The sequence below is a fragment of the Camellia sinensis genome, chromosome 14, assembly GCF_055761805.1.
Source record: "Camellia sinensis isolate YWXY chromosome 14, ASM5576180v1, whole genome shotgun sequence".
Classification (NCBI taxonomy): domain Eukaryota; kingdom Viridiplantae; phylum Streptophyta; class Magnoliopsida; order Ericales; family Theaceae; genus Camellia; species Camellia sinensis.
This window is the reverse complement of record NC_138974.1, coordinates 80,479,949-80,507,585: the sequence shown is the minus strand read 5'-3', so window position 1 is coordinate 80,507,585 and position 27,637 is coordinate 80,479,949. Positions and strand designations below refer to the sequence as shown.

Below are 27,637 nucleotides of genomic sequence, written 5' to 3'. Positions count from 1 at the left end.
AATCATTACTTTTTAAAACTCATAACTAAACATATAATTCAAAACTCTTTTCAAAACTCAATTCAAATCAATATTTTAATTTTTTAAATATTTTAAATACTTAAATATTTTAAAAATATTTTAATTTTGTTAAGATTTTAAATATGTTAATATTTAAATATGTTATGATTTTTTTAATTTTTTAATTTTTTGAATATTTTTAAATATTTTAATTTCAAAATATTACGATTTTAATTTTTTTAATTTTAAAATATTTTATAAAAATAAATTCAAACTCTATTTTATAAAAATATTTTTAAATATTTTAATTTTTTTTGTTATGTATTTGGTTATGATTTGAGTGTAGAGTTGTGAAAGTAGTATAGAGTTTTGAGTTATGTGTTTGATTATGAGTTTTAAAAATAATATTTTAATTGAGTTTTGTTTTATGTGTTTGGTTACGATTTGAGTGTAGAGTTGTTTTTAAATTTAAAATATTAACATTTAAAATTATTTAAATTTTTTGAATATTTATTTTAATTTTTTACTTATTAAATTTTTTAGATTATTTAAATTATTTAAATATTTATGATTTAAATTTTTTGAATATTTATTTTAAAAAAAATTATTTCCTTTGTAGTATTTTCAATTAAAAAATTGATTAATGTTATTTTTTGTTAATAATAATTTTTTTTAATTGAATTTTAAAAAGAGTTTGGTTATGAGTGTTGATCAGAATTTTCAATAGTGTGAAAGTAGTGTATTTTGTTATGAGTTATAACAATTTTCTTACTTCACATGTCAAATCAAACTTTCAAAACTCAATTTCATACTCAATTTAAAACTCAATTCAACACTCTATTCAAAAACCATAACCAAACAAATTTTCTACACTCAAACCATAATTCCACAACTTACAAACTTAAAATACAACTCATACTCTCAAATCATATTTACAAAATTATACCAAACGCAACCAAAATTTTCTTGTAATGGGCACCAATAAACGCCAATAATGAGCATTAGTTAGCGTAGCGTGTCTTGCACGTAACCAATCAATTGTGATAAAGATATCTACACATACATGACTCTCAAAGCTCTCACTATTATCTCAATCACTTATAATGTGAGGTCCATCCATATATAAATAGACCTCACACACATCAACGGTCAAAATCAAATTAGGAGTTATGGAATCCAAAAAAAATCATCCCAAACATTTCTGTGCTGTCAATTCACTGTTAGAGAATATAATGTAAATGTGTCCACATTTAAGAACTTTATTATAATTTAAAGATAAATTATTTATTAATTTAAACTCATTTATTTGGAACTAGTATTCCATATAAAATCTATATAACAGGGGAATAAGGTTTTTGAATATTTGATGGGACTTTTGTTTGTTTGTCAAAGTGTGAACCGTTAGATTGGTTCAATCCCATGGTTGAAAATGTTTCCCTCACTTGGACATTTCAATGGTTCTGATTTTTTTTTGGGTGAATATCAAAGGTTGAGATCAGTTTTCCTTTTAGCTTTTAGATTTTCACATATTTACACAGACATCTTCTCTCTCTCTCTCTCTCATTTTGATTTCAAAACCGTTTGAAGCTCTGCTCTCTCACATCTCTTCCTCTTCCTCTTCCTCTTCCCATCACATATCTTCCTCTTTCCACCAAGCTTTCTCTCTCCGGTGGTGATTAGCTCCAACGGAATATAGCCCCGGTGGTGATATTCGGAATATAGCTCCATCTGCCTCAATCTCTGTCTCCTCTCTTCCTACACAACTCCAAGGTAGAAAGCTATCCTCCATGTTGTTTTTTGTTGTTTTTTTTAGGTGGTGTAAGAATCTAGGGTTTTTCCCCTCTTCTATTTCTAGAATATTGCTCCATCTGCCTCAATAGGGGTGGAAGAATCTAGGGTTTCTCCCCCTTCTATTTGGGTTTTGAAAATAGGGATGGAAGTTGTAGTGATTAACCCTAATGAAATCTAGAGAACCCAATATGTTGTTCTAGAATTGAGTATTATGAATTTCTTTTGTATACATAAAATTGGTTTAAAGTTGTATGTAAATGCTAGGTTTTGAATTTCTAGAATTTGTATACTCAACTTCTGTTTTAGTTGGTCGCTCTGTGTTTTCGTCCTCTGTACAAAACCCAAAAAGGAAAAGAATTTAAAGAGAAAAAACAAAGACAACCCATTTTTTGCTGATTGAGTTTATAGTTTTCTTGGCTCATTTGAGCTACCAAACGGAGGTTCAGACTCAGTCCTATTGCTCCTTTTTATATTTCTTTTAAATGTTTTATTTCATGTTGTTGATTATTAGTTGAACTCAGTCCTGTTGCTGATTGACTCAGTCCTATTGCTCCTTACACCCTCTGTTTGTTCCGACAGAAAGTAGTAGTTGCTAGAAAAAAACCCAATTCTTTGGATGGTTGCTTTTATCAGTTCTTCATATTTCTTCTATTACTTCAATTGGGTATGTGGGAATTTGAGTTTTCTTGGAATATTTTTTTCTGGGTATAATTTGATTATTATGCATTCATGAGGAGGTAAAAATTAAATAAATATAATCAAGGGTTTAGATCCAGAGGCTTCAATTGTTTATGGGTCATTTACATTGGGCTCCATAGTAAAACGCACAAAATTGATGACAATGTTGAGATTGTTAGGAGTGAACACATTTAAGGTTAATTGTGAAATTGATTTTTGATTTGCCATAACAACTACTGTTTGAACAACAACATGAATTGTGATTACTGTTCCTGAAAATTAGATTGGAATTGGAATCAACTTTTCATCAAACAATGCTCTGCATTTTGTGGATGTATGTAGATAATTATAATTTCTTTCGTTTATCATTTTTGAAAGAAAATTAAATTTTTACGAATTTACATAGTAAATATTTTTATAAAAATATGTAATTTTAATATAAATTCATATACTTACATAAATTTTTAGGAATTTATACATTCTTACTTATATAAATTTATAAAAATTTACGTAATTTTATATAAAATTACATATAAATGTATTACACAAAGAAATATTTCCTCATTTTGAATTGTAGGGTGCTTGGAACCATGGTAAAATTCATAATTTTTTTTAACTTTTATTAAAATTATATCAAAAAAATTAATTTTTAGTCGGTCTTGCAGACACAAATTTAAAAATTCCAAAAAATAAACTATTAAGAAATTCAATTGCTTTGATTTTTTTTTTTTGGGCCTTTCTAGACTTCTTTTCAAACTTTTTTTTTAAAAAAAAATTATTTTTTCAATCCATTTAATCCAATAAAATTCAAAATCCTAAAGCTTATTTACATTTTTCTTTAAATTCAGTAACGACGCAAAATAAGTCCAAAAAAAAGAAGAAAAAATCTTATAAAATGCTAAAGACAGCCATGAGGCTCTAAATAGTGTTGACGTGTGTAAAACTTGAATGTACCATTGCTTTGCTCTTCTTCTGCTCTATCCTGTTCATCGGTCCTAATTTCCCTTTTCATTGGAGGCCGTAACGACGACGATGACCCTACTCTTCTTCCAAGATTTATAGAGTGTGTGCTATTATTAGAGGAGAGAGAGAGAGAGAGAGAGAGAGAGAGAGAGAGAGAGATTGATATTTATAAACAGAAAAAACTATACGTATATATGTATCTATTTTTATATATTCAATAGGGAATTTTAGAGAGAGAAATGTTGGGTCTGGAGCGGTAGCTAATATGGAGAAGGATTTTGATTCAAAGCTAAGGATTGAGAGCAATTCTTCCAATGGAGGGAACATATCCAGATCTAAGAGTTTGAGAATTGTGCATGTATATAATCATAGATTATGTATACGTATAGATGTTAGAATTTCTGGTTCTTTATTTTATTACACGTAACTTCTTGGAAATCACCATTTTTACCTAACATGAGTAGATGATACAGATGGAAATCACCATTCTTGGAAATCACCATTTTGAGAATTGTTTAGTACTGATTTATTTTAATAACACCATTTTGAGAATTGTTTAGTAGTGATTTATTAATAACACCATTTTTACCTACCTTCTTGGAAATTACCATTTTGAGCTTCTCGCGAGGTTGTTTTTCTTTTTGATTATTTGTTTTTATTGATTGATTAATAACATATTTTGTATAAGCTAATTTTTTATTATTATTAATAGTTAGTATAGAGTACGTGTGTGCTCAAATTGTGAGATGGGTTTTTATATTTGGTTAAACATTCTAGAGAGTAATTGAGGGAATTATTGACTTCTTTCAATTAGCAATGGGTTTAGTTCTGAGTTTTTGAATTTTGCTTCGAAGCTCTTGCAGGTTTGATGATCTTCACAATCTTCTCTTTGTTATGTTTCTTTTTCATTTTTCATTTATGTAGCTTTCAATTTATTTGGATTGGTGTTTCTAAACCTTAAACTAATATGTATTTGTTTTTCTTCGGCCTCATATAATTTATTTAGCAATGGGTTTGCTTTTCCTTAAATGGGTTTTGTTAGCAATGGGTTTGATTCTCAAATATATATCAGTTAGCAATGGGTTTTGTTTTTCTTTGGATCACCTATAATTTATTTGGATTGGTGTTTCTAAACCTTAAACCTTAAACTAATTGTGAGATGGGTTTTTGTTTTTCTACTGCGCTGAAGGAAAAGCAACAGCAGCAGCAGATGCCCAGCTTTTCGGCCTCCTCTCCAATCTCCTCCAGCAGGTATGATTCCTGACATATATAATATCCTTATGTATGTATTTGTACCGTTTTTGTTTGGTAGATATGAAACTATAGAAGTGGCAAAACATGTGTAATGATTAAGTTCTAATTATTTCTCAATCTTTGATGAGATCTATCATCTTGGTATTTGAATTTGATAGATTAGGTGATCTGGGTTTTCTCTTTTATTTATCATTGAGTTGGGTTTCAATTGTTAGGGTTAGATTCTCATTCTCAATGTTCCTTTTGCTGCCATTTTATTGTTACAATCCAGAGGCTTCAATGTTATTTTACATTGTTTATGGGTCATTTACATTGGGCTCCATACTGTTATTATTAGAATTCCATTCTCCCCAACCCACAATTTTATTAATTAAACTCAACTCATCTCAATCTAATACATTTTATCCAAGCACCAAGAACTACATTAGTTTTTGAACTGGTTGTGGTGACCATTGAGTGTAGAACACCATTTAGTGTACACTGGTTAGTTTTTTATTTTGTTGTACACTGGTTAGTTTTTCCAATTTTCTGTAGAACACCATTGACTGTTTTTTTATTACCACTGGTTAGTTTTTTAGTTTGTTGTACACGGGTGATCCTCCCGTTGTTATCATAGCAGCCGCAAACCTGTGGTGATCCTCCTGTTAAAATTAGAATTGGGTTATTGGGTTTTGATTAAAATTAGAATTTTCTTTGATTAGAATTAGAATTCTAAAATTAAAATTAGAATTATTTGATTCAATTTTAGTTTTTCTGTTATTGGGTTTTGTGAATTTTCTTTTTGTTTCAGTGGCTTCAAGGTTCTGATAATTGGTCTGTTTTTGTCCGGTGCTGCTCTCCAGTTCTCCAGTCCTCGATTTTTGCATCTCGAATTTTGCTCGCAAGGTGACGTTCATCATCTTTTGAATTTTTTGGATCTATCTTTGCGCCTTCTTCCAAGGTATTCATTCCATTTTCCCACCACTTCGAACTGTGTTGATTGTGGACATTTGACGAGTTCTTTACATTTTCTTTGAATTATTTGATTCAATTTTAGTTTCTTTGAATTGATAATAGTTTATTACTTGAGTCTTTTTCCATTGAATTGATAATAGTTTATTACTTGAGTCTTTCCGCTCACAATTAATTGGAATAAGTTTTTTTTTTTTTTTTTTGTCTTTTTATAAAAAAGGCAAACTAATTTCATGACTCTGAAATTTTACCAAGTTTTTCTGCTAAACTACCAACTAAATTAAGCCTTAGAAAACATAGGCTTGCACCCTCTTTACAATTGGTTTTGACAGAATGTCTGTGAGTCCTTCGTATTGGTTTGAAATTTTAGGAAATTACGAGACATGAGCATCTTGAAGGAGTTGGAAAAATTTGTTCTTTACCTGCTCGCAAAACTTTTTGCTTTATTGTTGAATATAAACTGTGTTCACTCCAATTGTTTTCAGTTCTCCTTGCAATATCTGTTCCATAAATAAAAAATAATACATGGAAGTGAAAGGTATGCATTCCTTTTAAGCACTAAATTGTACAGATTCAGTCAGTTTGTCTGTTTTTTTTTTTTGCCAGCAAATAACAACCACTTTCTATAATAGGAATGCACTTACAAATACTTGGTAGCATGGGATTTGTTACATTTGAGAGGGACACAAATGCCTTGAGAGCCAGAAAAGTATTGATACCTAGAATAATAAACTCTAATTCCCTCTCAAAACAAGAATGAAATCAGAATCCAGCAAAGCCCATAGTGTTGCAATAAAAAATAAAGAATAAAAAGACATCCAAAGGGATTGCCCCCATTTTGGTCTAATAATAACCCAAACCCCTGCAACATCAATGGGGCCAATTTTGGCCACATTATTCTCCAACCATGAAAGCAATATCAGAATAATGGTTCCAGACCTTTCTGTTCAACTAAAAAATAAATAAACTTATCATTTCACAGCCATTCCCATAATATAATTTTGATTTCTGACAAACAAATAAGGTATGTGTACATTACTTTTGAGATCGCATAGTATGAACAAATATCAAAGTTCCGTTTCATTCAAGCTAGAATAAGCTCCTTTTGCTTAGGATATACATGTTTATAAACCAAATTCAATATTATATCACATAATTCCTGACCATATAGTCAATTTTTTGTTAGGAACAGAACCCCAATTTAAAACAACATCATGTCAATAGGTGTTTAAACAATCATCTAAATATCGTTGACCTCTAATTCCAGTTTTGTATGCCAGGCTGTTTTGGGAGATGATGAGCAGAAACTGGTTTAATGAGAGAATAATAGTTTTGGCATCGGAGAGAGATGATGACTTATTGAGAGAGTTCATGAAAAGACAAAGAATTGGACATTAATTAAGAATTGCAGGCAAGTAATCTTATTGACACATTTTTTTTTTCTTTTTCCTTTTTTAAATGTTGTGACTGAGGAGGATGAACCAGACACTTCCTGCTATTTTTGGTCTCAAAGGTACTGACTCAACACACACACACAGTTAATGAAATGTTTGATTCTTTAATGAGAAATGGGTGTTAATTTTTTTATTCATAAAATGGGTTTTTCTATATTATGAGTTTTTCTATTGTTTGCTAAATACTCATAAATATATACGGATCTATAAATACTTCTGAGCTTGCTAAATACACTTTAAATGCTGATATGGATTTTCCTATATTTATTGGCCTTTTTTTGTTTTTCTATTTTTCCCCCCCTTTTATTTGGGAGTAGGGATTGGTAAGCTGTGATAAATATATATATATAGTTTCAGCATTGCCTATTACTTTTTTAAGACCCTATAAACAATTGTCCCCTTACTGTATGTTGTTGATTTGTTGTTTTATCCATTGAATTTTATTATATCAGTTTAGTCTTATAGTTTATTTAATTTCAATCTAAATTTTGTTGGCTGCTGCCCATGAGCTAACCAAATAGATCCAAAGGGGCTGGTTTCATATTTTGCTTATGGTCATGTATTGCTTAACAAATATTCAAAATTTATTTAAGATTGGAAGCAAAATGAATCTTAATGGGTGTAGGTGAAGATTGAAGAAGATGATGGAGGGTTACATACACAAAATTGATGGGACTAAATTGATATAATAAATGGCTTTGGGTTTTTGGAAGAAAATAAATGGGGTTTTTTAAGTTGTATTTATTTGTAAATGATGGGAGAATTAAGTTAATTAGAGTTTGTTGTTGAATTACCAAGCGAAGAGTTTGCTTTTTGAATTTTATTTTATTAAATTTTTTCTTAAGAACACGTCTTTCTTAAATTCCCTCTAACCTTATGTGATCAATTAAAGGAAGTTCCAAAAAGAAAGAGTTGAAAAAAAATAAAATCCAAAGAAAATATTGATTGATTTTTATAAATTAATATTTTTATCAATCATTAATTTGTATTTGTGTTGATAATGTGTTGTGTTTGTTCGTAGTGTTTGCATTGGGTAACCAATTATTATTTTGCAACAATGTATGTGTTTGGTTTGAATTGGGTGGTCTATAAAAAAACATTTCATTAGTGTGACAATGCGTGCGTTTGTTTTGAATTGGATAGTCTCTTTTAATTATTATATTGGCTTTTTTTCTATTTTACAGGTGGATGAATACTACAAGCGAATGGTAGTATTGACTACCTTTTTACAAGTCTACATTTGCTCAGGTTTAAGTTTTTCTTATCTCTCTAATGATTTTGTATTTATTGTTGTATAAACTAAACGTGCACTTCTTTGATTGATGAGTGTTGAAAGTGGGGCAATCTCGAGGGTAGAATTTACGCTATTTTTGGTTTTATCGTTGACAAACTTTGAAAATGATTGACGTTGTAGAAACTTATACAGATTTGGTTTGGTTTGAGAGGTAAACATTTGAAGGTGTTTGTTATTTAGATTTTGATCAAGAATACTATTTTTGTATTGGCATGGTGTGCTCCAAAGGGAGAACACCATTTTGTTGTTCCTTTTATTTGAAGTTGTGTTTCTAATAAAGGGGATCCCCTTGCTCAAATGTATGTTATCTATTCATTTTTTGTATGTCATGGTAAAACAGATTAGGTATGCTTGATTCTCAGTGTTCCTAGCTTAAGAGAGAATGACATGAAAATTATTCAAACAAAATATTATTTACGCCGTGCCTTTAGGCACGGGCATACACTAGTTATCAACAATTGAACCGAGTAGCGAGTGAGAGAGAGAGGGAGAGATGATTTCAGAGAAGGAAGAAGAAGCATCAGTTCGTCGGCGCTTATCCTGCACCACCTGCTTTGATGCGCTCTGGTTTTGCTATTGTACGCTCCTTATATCTCTCTTTCAATTTGAGTTCCTTTTATTGTTTTCTACATGTACCTGGTAATCAATATTTTTCTATCCGATTGATCTCCAAAACGAAAATCATTTCAAAAAGCTTATCTTTATTTTAATCTTAAAGATGTGTTTTTTTTATTTTAATTTTTTAATTTCACTGTATTGTAAATCATTCTACTTGATATGCAAAATGATGATTAGGGTTTTGGCATACACTTGTTTGTTCATGATTTAAAGGTAATTTTTCTCTTCAATTTTACAATAGCTATTAACATGAACTATAACCTGCTTCTCTTGAACAAAATTATGCCCTAATATATAGAACCAACTATGGGACATACATTTGGAACAATTTGAGTGAAACAATTATTAGTTTTTGCTCTTGAAATGCTTGGTTCTCAAAAAATTGATTTTTTTGGCCTGGATTTGATACGTACTCGATCAAATTTTTATTTGTCAATGGTTCCGGTGCACAAATACTGCTTTTATGTACTAATCATAATTAGAGTTACAAATACTCCTAATGGTGAGTTCTCCCCTGCTTTTTTGCTTCTAATTTACTCTTACAACCATTTTAGCTCCAAATATTCAATTCAGACGTTGACAATGGTATTAATTGATTGATTAGAGCAATAGTTTAAACAACATTATTGGAAATTGTAAATATAAAGAAATGCAAAATAAAACGGGACTCATCATTGCCAAGTAGCCATGAAGGTCTAAACAAGTTGGATAGAGCAACATCAGCCCTTGGAGACCTTGGCCCCTCGGTGCACCTCTTGCTTTGAATAATTAGGTGAAAGTGAATTGTAACAGATGCTTCCTAGATCCATTATTGTACATAGAGCAACAGAAGGGATTGTGGAAGTTCTAGATTGTCATAGAACTACGTAGACCTAAGAATGACAAGTTCTACAAAAGTAATATTTTTTGATCATTTAGTTATCAATATAGTACTTACGTGAAATCTTGAGAAAATTAGAATACCGAATTATTTCAATAACATCCATTGAGGATTGTCCCCTACAAACCCCCAGAATGATAAGGGAAATAAAGATAAAAAGATAGCCGAGAGATGCTTAATTAACTTTTCCCCATAAAGCCAAGATACTTTTTGAAGACTATTGTCGGGCACTAAGGGTCTATTTAAGTTTGATGACAGTTTTATGCATTGTCTATTCTACTGCAATTTCACTAGGCATTCACTTTGTCCTTCTTCAATCTCTTTACGCTGTGTTTGGTTGGGGGATTTGGAGAGGGATTTGGAAAAGGAAAGGGAAAAAGTGTGTGAAACTAGGTGAAATATAGGTATGTTTTATTCACACCTACCTTTTCCATTTCCCTTTCCAAATCCCTCCTCAAATCCCCCAACCAAACACAGCATTAGTGGTTTTTTTTTGTTGTTTGGATTGTCAAACTAATGGCATTCATGTTTTCTCAGCTCCTGTCCATCAGATGCAGCAGTATTATAGGCTTGGTGTCCTTGATAACTGTTCTGGAAAATGGAATGCTCTTGTTGATTGCTTAACTCTGAAAACAAAACGAACTTCCGTAGTGGAGGTATGTCCTTAAACCTAAATTACTAGTAGGAATGCTAGTAACAACCTCAGTACATGGATTCTAAAATCACTGTTCGCATAGATTAAGGCCTGAAGCTATGTTTTGGTTTTTACTTATACTTTGGGATAATTGATGGTCCACTCTCAGATACCTTCTTGATGAACTATTACATGTTCTGCTGGTCTAAATTCAAAGCTGCTATGATCTTTTATTTACTTTTTTCTTTAATAGAACATTTTTTTTAAATATATGTCTGCTTTGTTCATATTTTTTTTAAAAAAAATATTTGTTAAATTTTTTGATAAAGATAAGATTCAAACCCCCAACTGCACAACTCCCTCTCATATGCCATGTTAGTGTCACCCATCCCCCACAACAACGAAATTCTTGTATGTGATACTAGAGTAATAGATTACAAACCCTGATTATGATCACTTCCTAAAACAGGATAGGGTGACCATGATTATTAATTTATTATTAACAAAAGTCTGCATGGACATTTTTTGCCCTGTTCTGCTGTAAACACCAAAGTAAATGAAATTTCTTGCATACTGTAGGATGTAAGATCCTCTTTATCAAGTGCAAAAAATGGCTTTATTTTGGTTAATCCAATTTTGGTTTTCTAGACAGTCGTAAGAAAAAGAAAAGGAGAGATAAATAAAAACCTTTGCAAATAGTTATTTGCTTAAGGTGATTCCAATTTGAACAACCTACGAGAGTGAACGTCAAACCACAATTTTGCTATTTCCGAGTTAAGAATCAAGGTTACTATGTGCTTTTTTTAACAATATTATATATATTGATATCATGTGAGTGGAGCCGTTATTGTTGCTGACAAAATATTTTTCCTCGTAATAAGTGTGGTAACAATTCAGTTCTTGATTTTTAGTATTCAAGCTCTCAGCTCATTTTTTCAGTGTTTCTGCCCCTTGGATGTGTGTGTTCATCCTTGCACATGTGAAATTGTGATTACTACTACCCTCCTGGATGTGCATAGAAATAGTGACTTGTAAATGAGAATCTAGTACAAGTATATGATAATAGAAAAAATATTACGAGTAACGGTAATTCCAGCTTCTAAACAGACAAGAACAAGTGCTCAACCACTTCAGTACAGACGTCAGGCAAACGTCAGAAGATTCTCCAAACTTCTGCCTTTTTAAAAGTTATCTATCTCCAAATTCCCCTTCCTAATGAATACATTGACATTACTTGAGAAAAAATTGCCTGCACCAACTTCTTTATCTCCACTACAAGAAGCCAAGAATCCAAACATTAGTCCCAATTACTGATTAGGGCAGTACCTATGAAGCATAGCACAGATACTTCATATTAGTCATCGTAGCCGTGTCCGCAACATGTTGGACATCGACATGCTTCAGACATAGATTCTCATTTACAAGTCACTATTTCTATGCACATCCAGGAGGGTAATAGTAATCACAATTTCACATGTGCAAGTATGAACACACACATCCAAGGGGCAGAAACACTGAAAAAATGAGCTGAGAGCTTGAATACTAAAAATCAAGAACTGAATTGTTACCACACTTATTACGAGGAAAAATATTTTGTCAGCAACAATAACGGCTCCACTCACATGATATCAATATATATAATATTGTTAAAAAAAGCACATAGTAACCTTGATTCTTAACTCGGAAATAGCAAAATTGTGGTTTGACGTTCACTCTCGTAGGTTGTTTAAATTGGAATCACCTTAAGCAAATAACTATTTACAAAGGTTTTTATTTATCTCTCCTTTTCTTTTTCTTACGACTGTCTAGAAAACCAAAATTGGATTAACCAAAATAAAGCCATTTTTTGCACTTGATAAAGAGGATCTTACATCCTACAGTATGCAAGAAATTTCATTTACTTTGGTGTTTACAGCAGAACAAGGCAAAAAATGTCCATGCAGACTTTTGTTAATAATAAATTAATAATCATGGTCACCCTATCCTGTTTTAGGAAGTGATCATAATCAGGGTTTGTAATCTATTACTCTAGTATCACATACAAGAATTTCGTTGTTGTGGGGGATGGGTGACACTAACATGGCATATGAGAGGGAGTTGTGCAGTTGGGGGTTTGAATCTTATCTCTATCAAAAAATTTAACAAATATTTTTTTAAAAAAAAATATGAACAAAGCAGACATATATTTAAAAAAAATGTTCTATTAAAGAAAAAAGTAAATAAAAGATCATAGCAGCTTTGAATTTAGACCAGTAGAACATGTAATAGTTCATCAAGAAGGTATCTGAGAGTGGACCATCAATTATCCCAAAGTATAAGTAAAAACCAAAACATAGCTTCAGGCCTTAATCTATGCGAACAGTGATTTTAGAATCCATGTACTGAGGTTGTTACTAGCATTCCTACTAGTAATTTAGGTTTAAGGACATACCTCCACTACGGAAGTTCGTTTTGTTTTCAGAGTTAAGCAATCAACAAGAGCATTCCATTTTCCAGAACAGTTATCAAGGACACCAAGCCTATAATACTGCTGCATCTGATGGACAGGAGCTGAGAAAACATGAATGCCATTAGTTTGACAATCCAAACAACAAAAAAAAAACCACTAATGCTGTGTTTGGTTGGGGGATTTGAGGAGGGATTTGGAAAGGGAAATGGAAAAGGTAGGTGTGAATAAAACATACCTATATTTCACCTAGTTTCACACACTTTTTCCCTTTCCTTTTCCAAATCCCTCTCCAAATCCCCCAACCAAACACAGCGTAAAGAGATTGAAGAAGGACAAAGTGAATGCCTAGTGAAATTGCAGTAGAGTAGACAATGCATAAAACTGTCATCAAACTTAAATGGACCCTTAGTGCCCGACAATAGTCTTCAAAAAGTATCTTGGCTTTATGGGGAAAAGTTAATTAAGCATCTCTCGGCTATCTTTTTATCTTTATTTCCCTTATCATTCTGGGGGTTTGTAGGGGACAATCCTCAATGGATGCTATTGAAATAATTCGGTATTCTAATTTTCTCAAGATTTCACGTAAGTACTATTATTGATAACTAAATGATCAAAAAATATTACTTTTGTAGAACTTGTCATTCTTAGGTCTACATAGTTCTATGACAATCTAGAACTTCCACAATCCCTTCTGTTGCTCTATGTACAATAATGGATCTAGGAAGCATCTGTTACAATTCACTTTCACCTAATTATTCAAAGCAAGAGGTGCACCGAGGGGCCAAGGTCTCCAAGGGCTGATGTTGCTCTATCCAACTTGTTTAGACCTTCATGGCTACTTGGCAATGATGAGTCCCGTTTTACTTTGCATTTCTTTATATTTACAATTTCCAATAATGTTGTTTAAACTATTGCTCTAATCAATCAATTAATACCATTGTCAACGTCTGAATTGAATATTTGGAGCTAAAATGGTTGTAAGAGTAAATTAGAAGCAAAAAAGCAGGGGAGAACTCGCCATTAGGAGTATTTGTAACTCTAATTATGATGAATACATAAAAGCAGTATTTGTGCACCGGAACCATTGACAAATAAAAATTTGATCGAGTACGTATCAAATCCAGGCCAAAAAAATCAATTTTTTGAGAACCAAGCATTTCAAGAGCAAAAACTAATAATTGTTTCACTCAAATTGTTCCAAATGTATGTCCCATAGTTGGTTCTTTATATTAGGGCATAATTTTGTTCAAGAGAAGCAGGTTATAGTTCATGTTAATAGTTACAGTAAAATTGAAGAGAAAAATTACCTTTAAATCATGAACAAACAAGTGTATGCCAAAACCCTAATCATCATTTTGCATATCAAGTAGAATGATTTACAATACAGTGAAATTGAAAAATTAAAATAAAAAAAACACATCTTTAAGATTAAAATGAAGATAAGCTTTTTGAAATGATTTTCGTTTTGGAGATCAATCGGATAGAAAAATATTGATTACCAGGTACATGTAGAAAACAATAAAAGGAACTCAAATTGAAAGAGAGATATAAGGAGCGTACAATAGCAAAACCAGAGCGCATCAAAGCAGGTGGTGCAGGATAAGCGCCGACGAACTGATGCTTCTTCTTCCTTCTCTGAAATCATCTCTCCCTCTCTCTCTCACTCGCTGCTCGGTTCAATTGTTGATAACTAGTGTATGCCCGTGCCTAAAGGCACGGCGTAAATAATATTTTGTTTGAATAATTTTCATGTCATTCTCTCTTAAGCTAGGAACACTGAGAATCAAGCATACCTAATCTGTTTTACCATGACATACAAAAAATGAATAGATAACATACATTTGAGCAAGGGGATCCCCTTTATTAGAAACACAACTTCAAATAAAAGGAACAACAAAATGGTGTTCTCCCTTTGGAGCACACCATGCCAATACAAAAATAGTATTCTTGATCAAAATCTAAATAACAAACACCTTCAAATGTTTACCTCTCAAACCAAACCAAATCTGTATAAGTTTCTACAACGTCAATCATTTTCAAAGTTTGTCAACGATAAAACCAAAAATAGCGTAAATTCTACCCTCGAGATTGCCCCACTTTCAACACTCATCAATCAAAGAAGTGCACGTTTAGTTTATACAACAATAAATACAAAATCATTAGAGAGATAAGAAAAACTTAAACCTGAACAAATGTAGACTTGTAAAAAGGTAGTCAATACTACCATTCGCTTGTAGTATTCATCCACCTGTAAAATAGAAAAAAAGCCAATATAATAATTAAAAGAGACTATCCAATTCAAAACAAACGCACGCATTGTCACACTAATGAAATGTTTTTTTATAGACCACCCAATTCAAACCAAACACATACATTGTTGCAAAATAATAATTGGTTACCCAATGCAAACACTACGAACAAACACAACACATTATCAACACAAATACAAATTAATGATTGATAAAAATATTAATTTATAAAAATCAATCAATATTTTCTTTGGATTTTATTTTTTTTCAACTCTTTCTTTTTGGAACTTCCTTTAATTGATCACATAAGGTTAGAGGGAATTTAAGAAAGACGTGTTCTTAAGAAAAAATTTAATAAAATAAAATTCAAAAAGCAAACTCTTCGCTTGGTAATTCAACAACAAACTCTAATTAACTTAATTCTCCCATCATTTACAAATAAATACAACTTAAAAAACCCCATTTATTTTCTTCCAAAAACCCAAAGCCATTTATTATATCAATTTAGTCCCATCAATTTTGTGTATGTAACCCTCCATCATCTTCTTCAATCTTCACCTACACCCATTAAGATTCATTTTGCTTCCAATCTTAAATAAATTTTGAATATTTGTTAAGCAATACATGACCATAAGCAAAATATGAAACCAGCCCCTTTGGATCTATTTGGTTAGCTCATGGGCAGCAGCCAACAAAATTTAGATTGAAATTAAATAAACTATAAGACTAAACTGATATAATAAAATTCAATGGATAAAACAACAAATCAACAACATACAGTAAGGGGACAATTGTTTATAGGGTCTTAAAAAAGTAATAGGCAATGCTGAAACTATATATATATATTTATCACAGCTTACCAATCCCTACTCCCAAATAAAAGGGGGGGAAAAATAGAAAAACAAAAAAAGGCCAATAAATATAGGAAAATCCATATCAGCATTTAAAGAGTATTTAGCAAGCTCAGAAGTATTTATAGATCCGTATATATTTATGAGTATTTAGCAAACAATAGAAAAACTCATAATATAGAAAAACCCATTTTATGAATAAAAAAATTAACACCCATTTCTCATTAAAGAATCAAACATTTCATTAACTGTGTGTGTGTGTTGAGTCAGTACCTTTGAGACCAAAAATAGCAGGAAGTGTCTGGTTCATCCTCCTCAGTCACAACATTTAAAAAAGGAAAAAGAAAAAAAAAATGTGTCAATAAGATTACTTGCCTGCAATTCTTAATTAATGTCCAATTCTTTGTCTTTTCATGAACTCTCTCAATAAGTCATCATCTCTCTCCGATGCCAAAACTATTATTCTCTCATTAAACCAGTTTCTGCTCATCATCTCCCAAAACAGCCTGGCATACAAAACTGGAATTAGAGGTCAACGATATTTAGATGATTGTTTAAACACCTATTGACATGATGTTGTTTTAAATTGGGGTTCTGTTCCTAACAAAAAATTGACTATATGGTCAGGAATTATGTGATATAATATTGAATTTGGTTTATAAACATGTATATCCTAAGCAAAAGGAGCTTATTCTAGCTTGAATGAAACGGAACTTTGATATTTGTTCATACTATGCGATCTCAAAAGTAATGTACACATACCTTATTTGTTTGTCAGAAATCAAAATTATATTATGGGAATGGCTGTGAAATGATAAGTTTATTTATTTTTTAGTTGAACAGAAAGGTCTGGAACCATTATTCTGATATTGCTTTCATGGTTGGAGAATAATGTGGCCAAAATTGGCCCCATTGATGTTGCAGGGGTTTGGGTTATTATTAGACCAAAATGGGGGCAATCCCTTTGGATGTCTTTTTATTCTTTATTTTTTATTGCAACACTATGGGCTTTGCTGGATTCTGATTTCATTCTTGTTTTGAGAGGGAATTAGAGTTTATTATTCTAGGTATCAATACTTTTCTGGCTCTCAAGGCATTTGTGTCCCTCTCAAATGTAACAAATCCCATGCTACCAAGTATTTGTAAGTGCATTCCTATTATAGAAAGTGGTTGTTATTTGCTGGCAAAAAAAAAAAAAAAAAAAACAGACAAACTGACTGAATCTGTACAATTTAGTGCTTAAAAGGAATGCATACCTTTCACTTCCATGTATTATTTTTTATTTATGGAACAGATATTGCAAGGAGAACTGAAAACAATTGGAGTGAACACAGTTTATATTCAACAATAAAGCAAAAAGTTTTGCGAGCAGGTAAAGAACAAATTTTTCCAACTCCTTCAAGATGCTCATGTCTCGTAATTTCCTAAAATTTCAAACCAATACGAAGGACTCACAGACATTCTGTCAAAACCAATTGTAAAGAGGGTGCAAGCCTATGTTTTCTAAGGCTTAATTTAGTTGGTAGTTTAGCAGAAAAACTTGGTAAAATTTCAGAGTCATGAAATTAGTTTGCCTTTTTTATAAAAAGACAAAAAAAAAAAAAAAAAACTTATTCCAATTAATTGTGAGCGGAAAGACTCAAGTAATAAACTATTATCAATTCAATGGAAAAAGACTCAAGTAATAAACTATTATCAATTCAAAGAAACTAAAATTGAATCAAATAATTCAAAGAAAATGTAAAGAACTCGTCAAATGTCCACAATCAACACAGTTCGAAGTGGTGGGAAAATGGAATGAATACCTTGGAAGAAGGCGCAAAGATAGATCCAAAAAATTCAAAAGATGATGAACGTCACCTTGCGAGCAAAATTCGAGATGCAAAAATCGAGGACTGGAGAACTGGAGAGCAGCACCGGACAAAAACAGACCAATTATCAGAACCTTGAAGCCACTGAAACAAAAAGAAAATTCACAAAACCCAATAACAGAAAAACTAAAATTGAATCAAATAATTCTAATTTTAATTTTAGAATTCTAATTCTAATCAAAGAAAATTCTAATTTTAATCAAAACCCAATAACCCAATTCTAATTTTAACAGGAGGATCACCACAGGTTTGCGGCTGCTATGATAACAACGGGAGGATCACCCGTGTACAACAAACTAAAAAACTAACCAGTGGTAATAAAAAAACAGTCAATGGTGTTCTACAGAAAATTGGAAAAACTAACCAGTGTACAACAAAATAAAAAACTAACCAGTGTACACTAAATGGTGTTCTACACTCAATGGTCACCACAACTAGTTCAAAAACTAATGTAGTTCTTGGTGCTTGGATAAAATGTATTAGATTGAGATGAGTTGAGTTTAATTAATAAAATTGTGGGTTGGGGAGAATGGAATTCTAATAATAACAGTATGGAGCCCAATGTAAATGACCCATAAACAATGTAAAATAACATTGAAGCCTCTGGATTGTAACAATAAAATGGCAGCAAAAGGAACATTGAGAATGAGAATCTAACCCTAACAATTGAAACCCAACTCAATGATAAATAAAAGAGAAAACCCAGATCACCTAATCTATCAAATTCAAATACCAAGATGATAGATCTCATCAAAGATTGAGAAATAATTAGAACTTAATCATTACACATGTTTTGCCACTTCTATAGTTTCATATCTACCAAACAAAAACGGTACAAATACATACATAAGGATATTATATATGTCAGGAATCATACCTGCTGGAGGAGATTGGAGAGGAGGCCGAAAAGCTGGGCATCTGCTGCTGCTGTTGCTTTTCCTTCAGCGCAGTAGAAAAACAAAAACCCATCTCACAATTAGTTTAAGGTTTAAGGTTTAGAAACACCAATCCAAATAAATTATAGGTGATCCAAAGAAAAACAAAACCCATTGCTAACTGATATATATTTGAGAATCAAACCCATTGCTAACAAAACCCATTTAAGGAAAAGCAAACCCATTGCTAAATAAATTATATGAGGCCGAAGAAAAACAAATACATATTAGTTTAAGGTTTAGAAACACCAATCCAAATAAATTGAAAGCTACATAAATGAAAAATGAAAAAGAAACATAACAAAGAGAAGATTGTGAAGATCATCAAACCTGCAAGAGCTTCAAAGCAAAATTCAAAAACTCAGAACTAAACCCATTGCTAACTGAAAGAAGTCAATAATTCCCTCAATTACTCTCTAGAATGTTTAACCAAATATAAAAACCCATCTCACAATTTGAGCACACACGTACTCTATACTAACTATTAATAATAATAAAAAATTAGCTTATACAAAATATGTTATTAATCAATTAATAAAAACAAATAATCAAAAAGAAAAACAACCTCGCGAGAAGCTCAAAATGGTAATTTCCAAGAAGGTAGGTAAAAATGGTGTTATTAATAAATCACTACTAAACAATTCTCAAAATGGTGTTATTAAAATAAATCAGTACTAAACAATTCTCAAAATGGTGATTTCCAAGAATGGTGATTTCCATCTGTATCATCTACTCATGTTAGGTAAAAATGGTGATTTCCAAGAAGTTACGTGTAATAAAATAAAGAAACAGAAATTCTAACATCTATACGTATACATAGGCCTCGTTTGGGGAGTGGCTATTTTAGCCAAAAAGTCAAAAAGTCAACTAAAACTAGTCATATCACCTCTCTATTTTTCTGCACATCTTTTCATAAAATGCCAAAAAATTACTAAAATAGAATATTAGTAGAGTAAATAGGACCTTTGACAAAATTCTTTTAAAAAAATTTCTAATGCAATAATGTAATGGAGAATGAATAATTTATGAATTGACGAGATTTGATTGCATGATTCAATCTATTGAACTCATTGAACACTTCGTAATGATGTCATTATAATATGTAATGATTCAATCTTCAAAATCGCAATATAGAAATCTTCCACTGATTTGAGTTTTGAGAGTTAAAGAGTGTAAGAAGTTGAACTATGTTTGCTTAGGATTTTCCGTCATAAGATATATATATATATATATATAAGGCAAATTATACTTTACCTCATCAACTATCACTAATTTTTACTTTACCCCCTCAAATTAAAAATTGATACAATATGCACATTTTTTTTTGTCTGTTTTATTAATAGAATGTAGACATAATAGTAAGATTGAAACTTTTAGAAAATGAAGGAGGTACATTGTGTCAATTTTTAGTTTGAGGGAGTAAAGTGAAAAAAGATAATAACTGAGGTCGACAATGAGTAATTTGCCCAATATATTGTGGGGGTATTTTAGTTAACTAATTTTGAGATGGGACTTATTGGGATTTTTACAAATAGGTAAGATCTGGTGGAATATTAGTTGAGTAAATAGGACCTAACTTGTTATGCAATAATGTGATGGGGAATGAGGAATTTACAAATTAACATGATTTGATTATATGATTCAATCTGCTAAACTCATCGTACGCTTTGTAATGATCTCGTTGAAATATGTAATGACTCAACCTTCAAAATTGTAATATGGAATTGAAGAAATCTTCAACCGATCTGAGTTTTGAGAGTTGAGAGTGTAAGAAGTTGAACTACGCTTGCTTAGGATTTTCCGTCATAAGATATATATATATATATATATACAAAGCAAATTACACTTTATCCCCCTCAACTATCATTGTTCTTCACTTCACTCCCCAAAACTAAAAATTGATACAATGTACCTCGTTCATCTTTTGAAAGTTTTCAATCTCACTCTTATGTCTCCATAATGTTAACAAAATAGATCCAAAAAAATGTGCATGTAATGCGCACGTGTCATATTATGATAGATATTTAAAGGATATTTTCATCATAAATATGACATGTGTATATTACATGCTCTTTTTCCGTCTGCTTTGTTAATAGAATGAAGATAAAAATTAGATCGAAAACTTTCAGAAGATAAGAGAATACATTGTGTCAATTTTTAGTTTGAGGGAGTAAAGTGAGAAACGATGATAGTTGAGATGGGTATAGTGTAATTTGCCATATATATCTATATAACAATGGAAGGCTTCATTTGAAAATATCTTTCAAATTAATGGTCCAGATCTATCTAATTTAAAAGCAATGGTTCAGATTTATTTTCAAAAATATCTCTCTCACAAACTATCTTCAATGGTCTAGATTTGTCTAATTTAAAAACAATGGCTGAGATTCAAAAGAGATTCAATGGTTTAGATTTATCAAAGAAATAATTCAATGGCCCAGATTTGTTTAACAATCAACTCTTACCAACCACTGCACTTCACATCATATGTATGTTTGTATGAACAAATCTCAGAAGAAGGCTCTGAAGAAGGAACAAGCTCTGAAGTAGGAAGACCAAAGCTTTGAAGAAAGCTCCTCCTCACATTCTTTTTGTTTTTCCATTCATTTTTTTACCTCTGTTTTTTTTTTTTTTTCATCGTCCCGTCTTCCCCACTCATCCAACTTTTCAATCTTTATACCACGATTATACCTTCACTTTGAGAGAGCTTTGCCCTAGCTTCACCCATTGTTTTGCTCTTCCCTGGCTTCAGTTTGAGGTAAGGCACTCAGATTTATTTTGCTCTTCCCTGGCTTCACCCATTGTTTTTTTAAGAAGCAATTTTTTTCAATTAAATGAGTTAATGTTAGATAGGATTTCAACACCCACTTCTCTCTCTATCAAATGGGTTGAGCTTTCAACACCCATTTCATGTAAACAATCATAAAAATAGATTTCATGTTCAGAATCATTTTTATTTCATCTTAGTAAAATGGGTTGGGACTCTCTTTAATTATCAATAGTCATATTTTTATTCACCAAACATAAAAATAGATTTGTATATTCAATTTTTGTGATTTTTATTTTGTTCTTTTTCAATTTTTTGTTTGATTTTTGATTGTCTTTTGTTCTTACTTGCATATTGCTGTTTCTCGGCTGGTTAGTACTTTGATCTCTGTTTTTTTGGATTTTCTCTCTCTATTTTTTTTTTAGTTTGGCTGTTGTTGTTGAGAGAGAGAGGAAAAGGAAGTTTGAATCTTATACATTGTTGTTTGGTATATGAGAAAAAGGAAATTGAAAGTTTTGAACTTTCTTCACTGAACTTTGCTCCTCCAGTGATTTGTTGTATGATCATGCTAATTCCTATTCCTTGATTTTTATTAACTGGTAAAGTTCATTGTTGACATGCCAATACTGGAGTTTCATCTTACAATAGTCAGTGATTCCAATAATTGAGACCTTTAATCTGTAGGTAATAGGTTAAAGGGCATGCGCTTATTTTAGTTTACCAAACTAACTAAGCTCATGAATCTTCTTGAAGAAAGCCAACCCATCAGAGAGTGATTTCAGAATGCATTTGATACATTTTGTGACTAATGTGGAATTTAATAACATTTTTAAATTCCACATGCCACTTCTTGGGCATTCAAGTAAAAATTTGCATGTGTCTTGGTCTTGGATAATAACATTTTTAATGATATCTAGAAATTGGGCAGATGAAAATGCTTCTTGGTTATATTTGTTTGGTTTTTATAAGTTGTCACGTAGATGGTTGGAGATTGTTTAAGGTCCAAAACTATAAATAGGATCCAATTTATACCTGGACAACTCAGACTTTCATGGTATGATCCATTAGAAATTTTTTGATTAGTGCAGAAGGTTATTTGCAATATTATGTATTTGTCTTCTGGATTTGTTATTTTGTAAACCTAAATTATTAGATAACCCTACTTTTCTTTTTGTTATGCCAGGTATTCCCAACTGGTCTAGAGCAAACTCTTGGAGAACCTTTTAGATTGTGCCTTCGATGCTAAATTGTTTTCTTCTTATCTGCATTTTTCATTACTGTTGCTCAGCATTTTACATGATGTTGTCTCATGAGATAGTAATACTCTATAGACATGAAGGAGGTGATACCTTTAAAAAATACATGATTTATTTATTTTTCTTTTCTTTTTTCTTGGCACCGGCACTGGACTCAATGCATCCTGGATTATTCAAAAATCAGATGAATTCATTTTTGTAGCCTGTGTTATGCCTTTTTCTGATACATTGGTATAGCTCTCCTCTAGGAATCATTTCCATAGGTTTGCTTGAGGTTTTCGTGTTCATTATATATGTTGCTCTGTCTTTGGCTTTCCAATATTCAAATTAAACATGTTTTCTCATCCAAAATTTGTGTTGTTATGTGCATTAAAATAACTTGATAATTTTTTCATTGTGAATTTGTAACTATTTCAGTTATATTATAGTTACTACGGATCGTTATTCTAAGACTGTTGAATTTGGTATTGTTTCTCTTCAGGTTGGCTCAATTGAGGGAAGGGTAGGTGTGCACCATCTCGATGATTCGCAACAAAGTAAAAATTTTACTTTCACTTGTCATAGAGAGGGCAATGAGATATATTCAGTCAACTCATTGAACTTTCATCCTGTAAGATCCTACTTTGCAACTGCAATTTTTCTATTTAAAGTTGCTGATCATTATTGATGGTTAGCTTTTGTAACTGTTTGCTACTGTCTAAATTAAAACGTTGGAAGACTACTTAGTATTACTGCAAAATTAGAGGAAAGTAAATCATTACTAATCTCTTTGGAAAGTAAACAACTCCCATTAGATGTCTCTTTGCAAAATATTTTCTATCAAATATTGTCACATGGCTTTGCACGTAATTTGGCAACATTTTTTTTTTTTTTTTTGTAACTTATTTAGCTTAAAATTTGGAATTTTATGCTTAAGCAGTTGTACTTTGAAAAGTTAGGTATTTGGTAAAACTTTCCATTTTTCAAACTTATTTGCTTTTTCAGTTCAAAAAGTTCACATAAGCTCAAAAAGTTATTTGTTATGCCAGGTATTCCCAACTGGTTTAGAGCAAACTTTTGGAGAACCTTTTAGATTGTGTCTTTGATGCTAAATTGTTTTCTTCTTATTTGCATTTTTCATTACTGTTGCTCAGTATGGAAAAATGGGTTTCACGTTTCAAATGAGGGTTAATGGAAAATAGGTTTCATGTGAACAATCATTTTTATTTCATCTTAATGGGTTGAGGTTTCAAAAAAACTCTGAGTTAATGTTAACATTAATTGGATTAAGGTTCTCTTTAATAATCAATGGGGTTGAGGTTCTCATTAATCATCAGTGGTCATATTCAAACATGAAAATAGATTCGTAAATATTTTTAGGGTTGAGGTTTGATTTTGCTTCTCAATCCATAAGAATTAACTATTGTCAATGCAAAATTACTATATAAAATCAACCACAAAATCATGTATTGCAATAGTTCTGCATTTTGGCCAATAGAGAAAAATGATGAAGATTTCTATGAGAGTATTTAATTTTTCTTCTATCATTTTTAATGTATATTGAAGACATAAAAAAATTATAATTTTTCTTCTATCCTGTAGTAGTTCAATTTTCCCATTTCTAAAGTAGGTTGTTAACTAAAATATGTTAGGAGGTTGTTAATTATGTGTCGATTAATTTTTCTTTATGACAATTATTAAACCTCATTCTACCTTCTTATAGTTATCTTTTCCCCCTCCTAGGCTGCATTTGGATTTAGGATTTGAAGGGAATTTGTTGATTGAAAGGAAAATGGAACATTATAAAGTAAACCCTTTTTATATGATGACCCTTTTTTTTTCTTTTTCTTTTTTGCTTTTAGTGAACTGTTTTTAATTTGATTTTTTATTGAACTGCTTTTTAAAAATGTTTAGGCTTATCTCTCTCTCTCTCAAAAAAGTCCAGTTTATTTAGCTTTTTAAATTTTGTTTTTGGACTTTTTCAAAAAAACAAATTACTCCTTTGTTTTTTTTTACTCCTTCAAGTAAATAAGCTACTGTGTAGTATAATTTTTTATGATGTGTATTGAAAAAGGCATTTGTACTTATATAGATAAGGCAAAAATATTTGTAATTATCCAGTTACAGTGTGGTGAGACTTTTTATAAATTTTTATTGTAGTTTTTTACTTATTTTTTTCACATTTTAAAATGGAAAATTATTAATTAAATTTCTATATTGAAGTTTTACTAAAATTTTATTCATAAGTAGTATAATTTATATTTTTTATAATTTACTCTTTTTATTTTTTATTTTTTATGGTATACATTAGTTGTTAGTAGGAAAAGTGGGCAATACAATCCATAAGAATTAACCATTGTCAATGCAAAATTACTATATAGAATCAACCACAAAATCATGTACTGCAATAGTTCTACATTTTGGCCAATAGAGAAAAATGATGAACATTTCTATGAGAGTATTTAATTTTTCTTCTATCCTTTTTAATGTAGACATAAAAAAATTATAATTTTTGCCCATTCTTAAAGTAGGTTGTTAACTAAAATATGTGTTAGGAGGTTGTTAATTATGTGTCAATAATTTTTCTGGCAATCATTAATTTTTGCTTCCTAATATTTGTTGTTTGGCATTTTCTTTGTATTACAGAACATTGGCTGGTGTGCTTAATTTGTTATTTGGCATTTTTCTTTGTATTGCAGAGCACTGGCCGGTATGCTTAATTTGTTGTTTATTTTTTTCTATTGCAGAGCATTGGCTAGCGTATTTCATCTGATTTGTATTGTTTGTGGGACTTACATTTTGTTGTTTGTTTAAAATCTTATATTTTTGTCGTGCTTGAATTTTACGTAGCATTTATGTCTTTATTTTTTACTATTTCGTTTACCTATAAATTTGCAAAAATTATGTTTAAATTGATTTATTTACCATTTCATTTATTTAATTTGTACTATTTCTTCTCACTATTTCATTTATTTAATTTTCTGCACAGTAAACTGACCACCAAACCATACAAATTGGTAGATTTCAACCATTAGATTAAAATTGATGCAAAACTATAGCCATGAGATCTCTCTTCTTTATTTCAACCAAAGCTCACTATTTAAAAAAATGTGGAATATAGAAATTTATTTGGGTACTGCTATTGGCCAAGGTAATGAAATGCTTATTTTTTGTTGCAAATTGCAAATGGGTTAAATAAACAAAAATACTACAATAGTAAATATTTTGTGATCTGGTCTTTGTTTGCATTTGTGTCGTCACTATTTTTCACGTTTTCTTGGCTAAGGTAATAATTGTGTCATCACTATTTTTACATTTTCTTGATAAATTGTAGCAATTTCCATCACATTGCCTCCACCACTACTAATCATGGACAATACCATTTTTTTCCATTTAAAAATAAAAATTTATAGCAAAATTTATTGTTAAATTCAATTGGACAGTTTTTATATGTTTATCGTTAAGTTTGTACTACAGACAAGGAAAGTCTAATTTTTTTTTTATTAAGTTACATCTCTCTAAATTTTATAATTTTGCAAAATATTTAAATTGAGTGGATCTAAAAGTGAAAAATATTTTGATTAAAATATTAAAAAGTTCACTAAAAATTTAAAAACTATTTTTGGAAACTCCAAAACTAGGTAATTTTTGAATTTTAAATTTGTAAAAATTATTTTTAATATATACAACCAAACAAAATTTTAAGTTTGACAAACACTTTTCAAAAATCTAATTATAAAATTTATTTGAAAATCCAAAATCATACGGATCATTTATTTATATTTTCACCTCAATTTTTTTTTTTCAAAAAATTGAATAAATTACATTTTAACCCAATAATTTTATATTCAATTATATTTTCATTCCAATAATATTTTCACCGTGCCTTCAGGCACGGGCATACCCTAGTATATATATATTGCGAGGGTATTTTAGTCAGTTAATTTTGGGATGGGATTTATTGGGCTTTTTTCAAATATGTAGGACCTGATGGAATATTAGTTGAGTAAATAGGATCTTTGACAAAATTCCCTTAAAAAAAATTTCTAATGCAATATTATAATGGAGAATGAAGCATTTCCGAATTGACATGATTTGCTCACATTATTCATTCTGTTGAACTTATCATTTGCTTTGTAATGATCTCATTGAAATCGTGTGGTTATAACTAGGAAAACGAACTCGTGTGGTTATAACTAGGAAAACAAGCGAGTACTGGAATGCCTTTAAATTATATTTTGAATTAAAGTTATTTGGGTAAATTGCACTAATTTTTTATAAGGTTTCTGACAAATATAGGGACATCTCATATGATTTTAATAATTATAGAAAATTTCTTTTGTTGACAATATCAAAATTTTCTCAATTCGTTAAATTTTTCAATTCAAAATGACCATATTACCCACTTGAACTAATAAGTTATTTAAATAAAAAATTTTACTCTTCTCCCCTGAGGTTTTTGCATATATATTAGCATTAAAGATCTATGCATATTTTAACTTAACACCCTAATAGTTTAATATAAGACCGTAATAATTAATACAATACTTATAAGACTTATTTCACACTATATAAATAACGAAATATTTATCAATTTTAATTAGTACATTTATTATTTAAATTTATTTTTTTAAGTTGAAACAAATAGATTAAATTTTTTTTCCAACAATTTGTCCTACTTATTTATTTATATGTAAGAAAATTATTTATCCCTCAATTGTTAAGATATTATTAGCAAAGTTTAATTTTTATCTTTGAGTTAT

The 27,637-nt window shown here is 30.6% G+C and overlaps 3 protein-coding genes across 15 annotated transcripts; 1 reads left to right on the top strand and 2 right to left on the bottom strand.

The window, feature by feature from the left end:
• The first annotated feature begins 1,532 nt into the window (after positions 1-1,532).
• Positions 1,533-26,026, top strand: LOC145788764 (mRNA export factor GLE2-like). 8 transcript variants are annotated; one of them, XR_014350593.1, is made up of 8 exons: positions 1,533-1,770; positions 4,622-4,683; positions 5,529-5,626; positions 6,918-7,150; positions 8,276-8,963; positions 10,421-10,539; positions 17,361-17,438; positions 23,377-24,353. XR_014350593.1 is itself a non-coding variant. In XM_082905752.1 (7 exons), the coding sequence occupies exons 5-7, from the start codon at positions 8,879-8,881 to the stop codon at positions 23,560-23,562; spliced, it is 390 nt and encodes a 129-aa protein (XP_082761878.1). In that variant the 5' UTR covers positions 1,542-1,770; positions 4,622-4,683; positions 5,529-5,571; positions 6,918-7,150; positions 8,276-8,878; the 3' UTR covers positions 23,563-24,345. The 8 variants fall into 8 exon arrangements, 6 of the variants coding, with proteins under 6 accessions (XP_082761878.1, XP_082761877.1, XP_082761879.1 ...); XR_014350592.1 differs by lacking the exon at positions 23,377-24,353 and having other exon boundaries at positions 1,534-1,770; positions 17,361-17,877; XM_082905752.1 differs by lacking the exon at positions 17,361-17,438 and having other exon boundaries at positions 1,542-1,770; positions 5,529-5,571; positions 23,377-24,345.
• On the bottom strand, positions 5,618-14,747 carry LOC114281053 (uncharacterized). The gene is made up of 3 exons (XM_082905757.1): positions 14,527-14,747; positions 12,949-13,067; positions 5,618-6,137 (listed from the first exon to the last, which is right to left on the bottom strand). The coding sequence occupies exons 1-3, from the start codon at positions 14,609-14,611 to the stop codon at positions 6,081-6,083; spliced, it is 261 nt and encodes an 86-aa protein (XP_082761883.1). The 5' UTR covers positions 14,612-14,747; the 3' UTR covers positions 5,618-6,080.
• LOC145807468 (uncharacterized) lies at positions 14,694-19,849 on the bottom strand. Of its 6 annotated transcripts, XR_014350594.1 has the most exons (5): positions 18,815-18,947; positions 17,872-18,021; positions 16,442-16,572; positions 15,151-15,214; positions 14,694-14,764 (listed from the first exon to the last, which is right to left on the bottom strand). XR_014350594.1 is itself a non-coding variant. In XM_082905756.1 (4 exons), the coding sequence occupies exons 1-3, from the start codon at positions 18,904-18,906 to the stop codon at positions 15,187-15,189; spliced, it is 270 nt and encodes an 89-aa protein (XP_082761882.1). In that variant the 5' UTR covers positions 18,907-19,767; the 3' UTR covers positions 14,698-14,764; positions 15,151-15,186. The 6 variants fall into 6 exon arrangements, 2 of the variants coding, with proteins under 2 accessions (XP_082761882.1, XP_082761881.1); XM_082905756.1 differs by lacking the exon at positions 16,442-16,572 and having other exon boundaries at positions 14,698-14,764; positions 18,815-19,767; XR_014350597.1 differs by lacking the exons at positions 14,694-14,764; positions 15,151-15,214 and having other exon boundaries at positions 15,230-16,572; positions 17,927-17,969; positions 18,815-19,849.
• Positions 26,027-27,637: the final 1,611 nt, after the last annotated feature.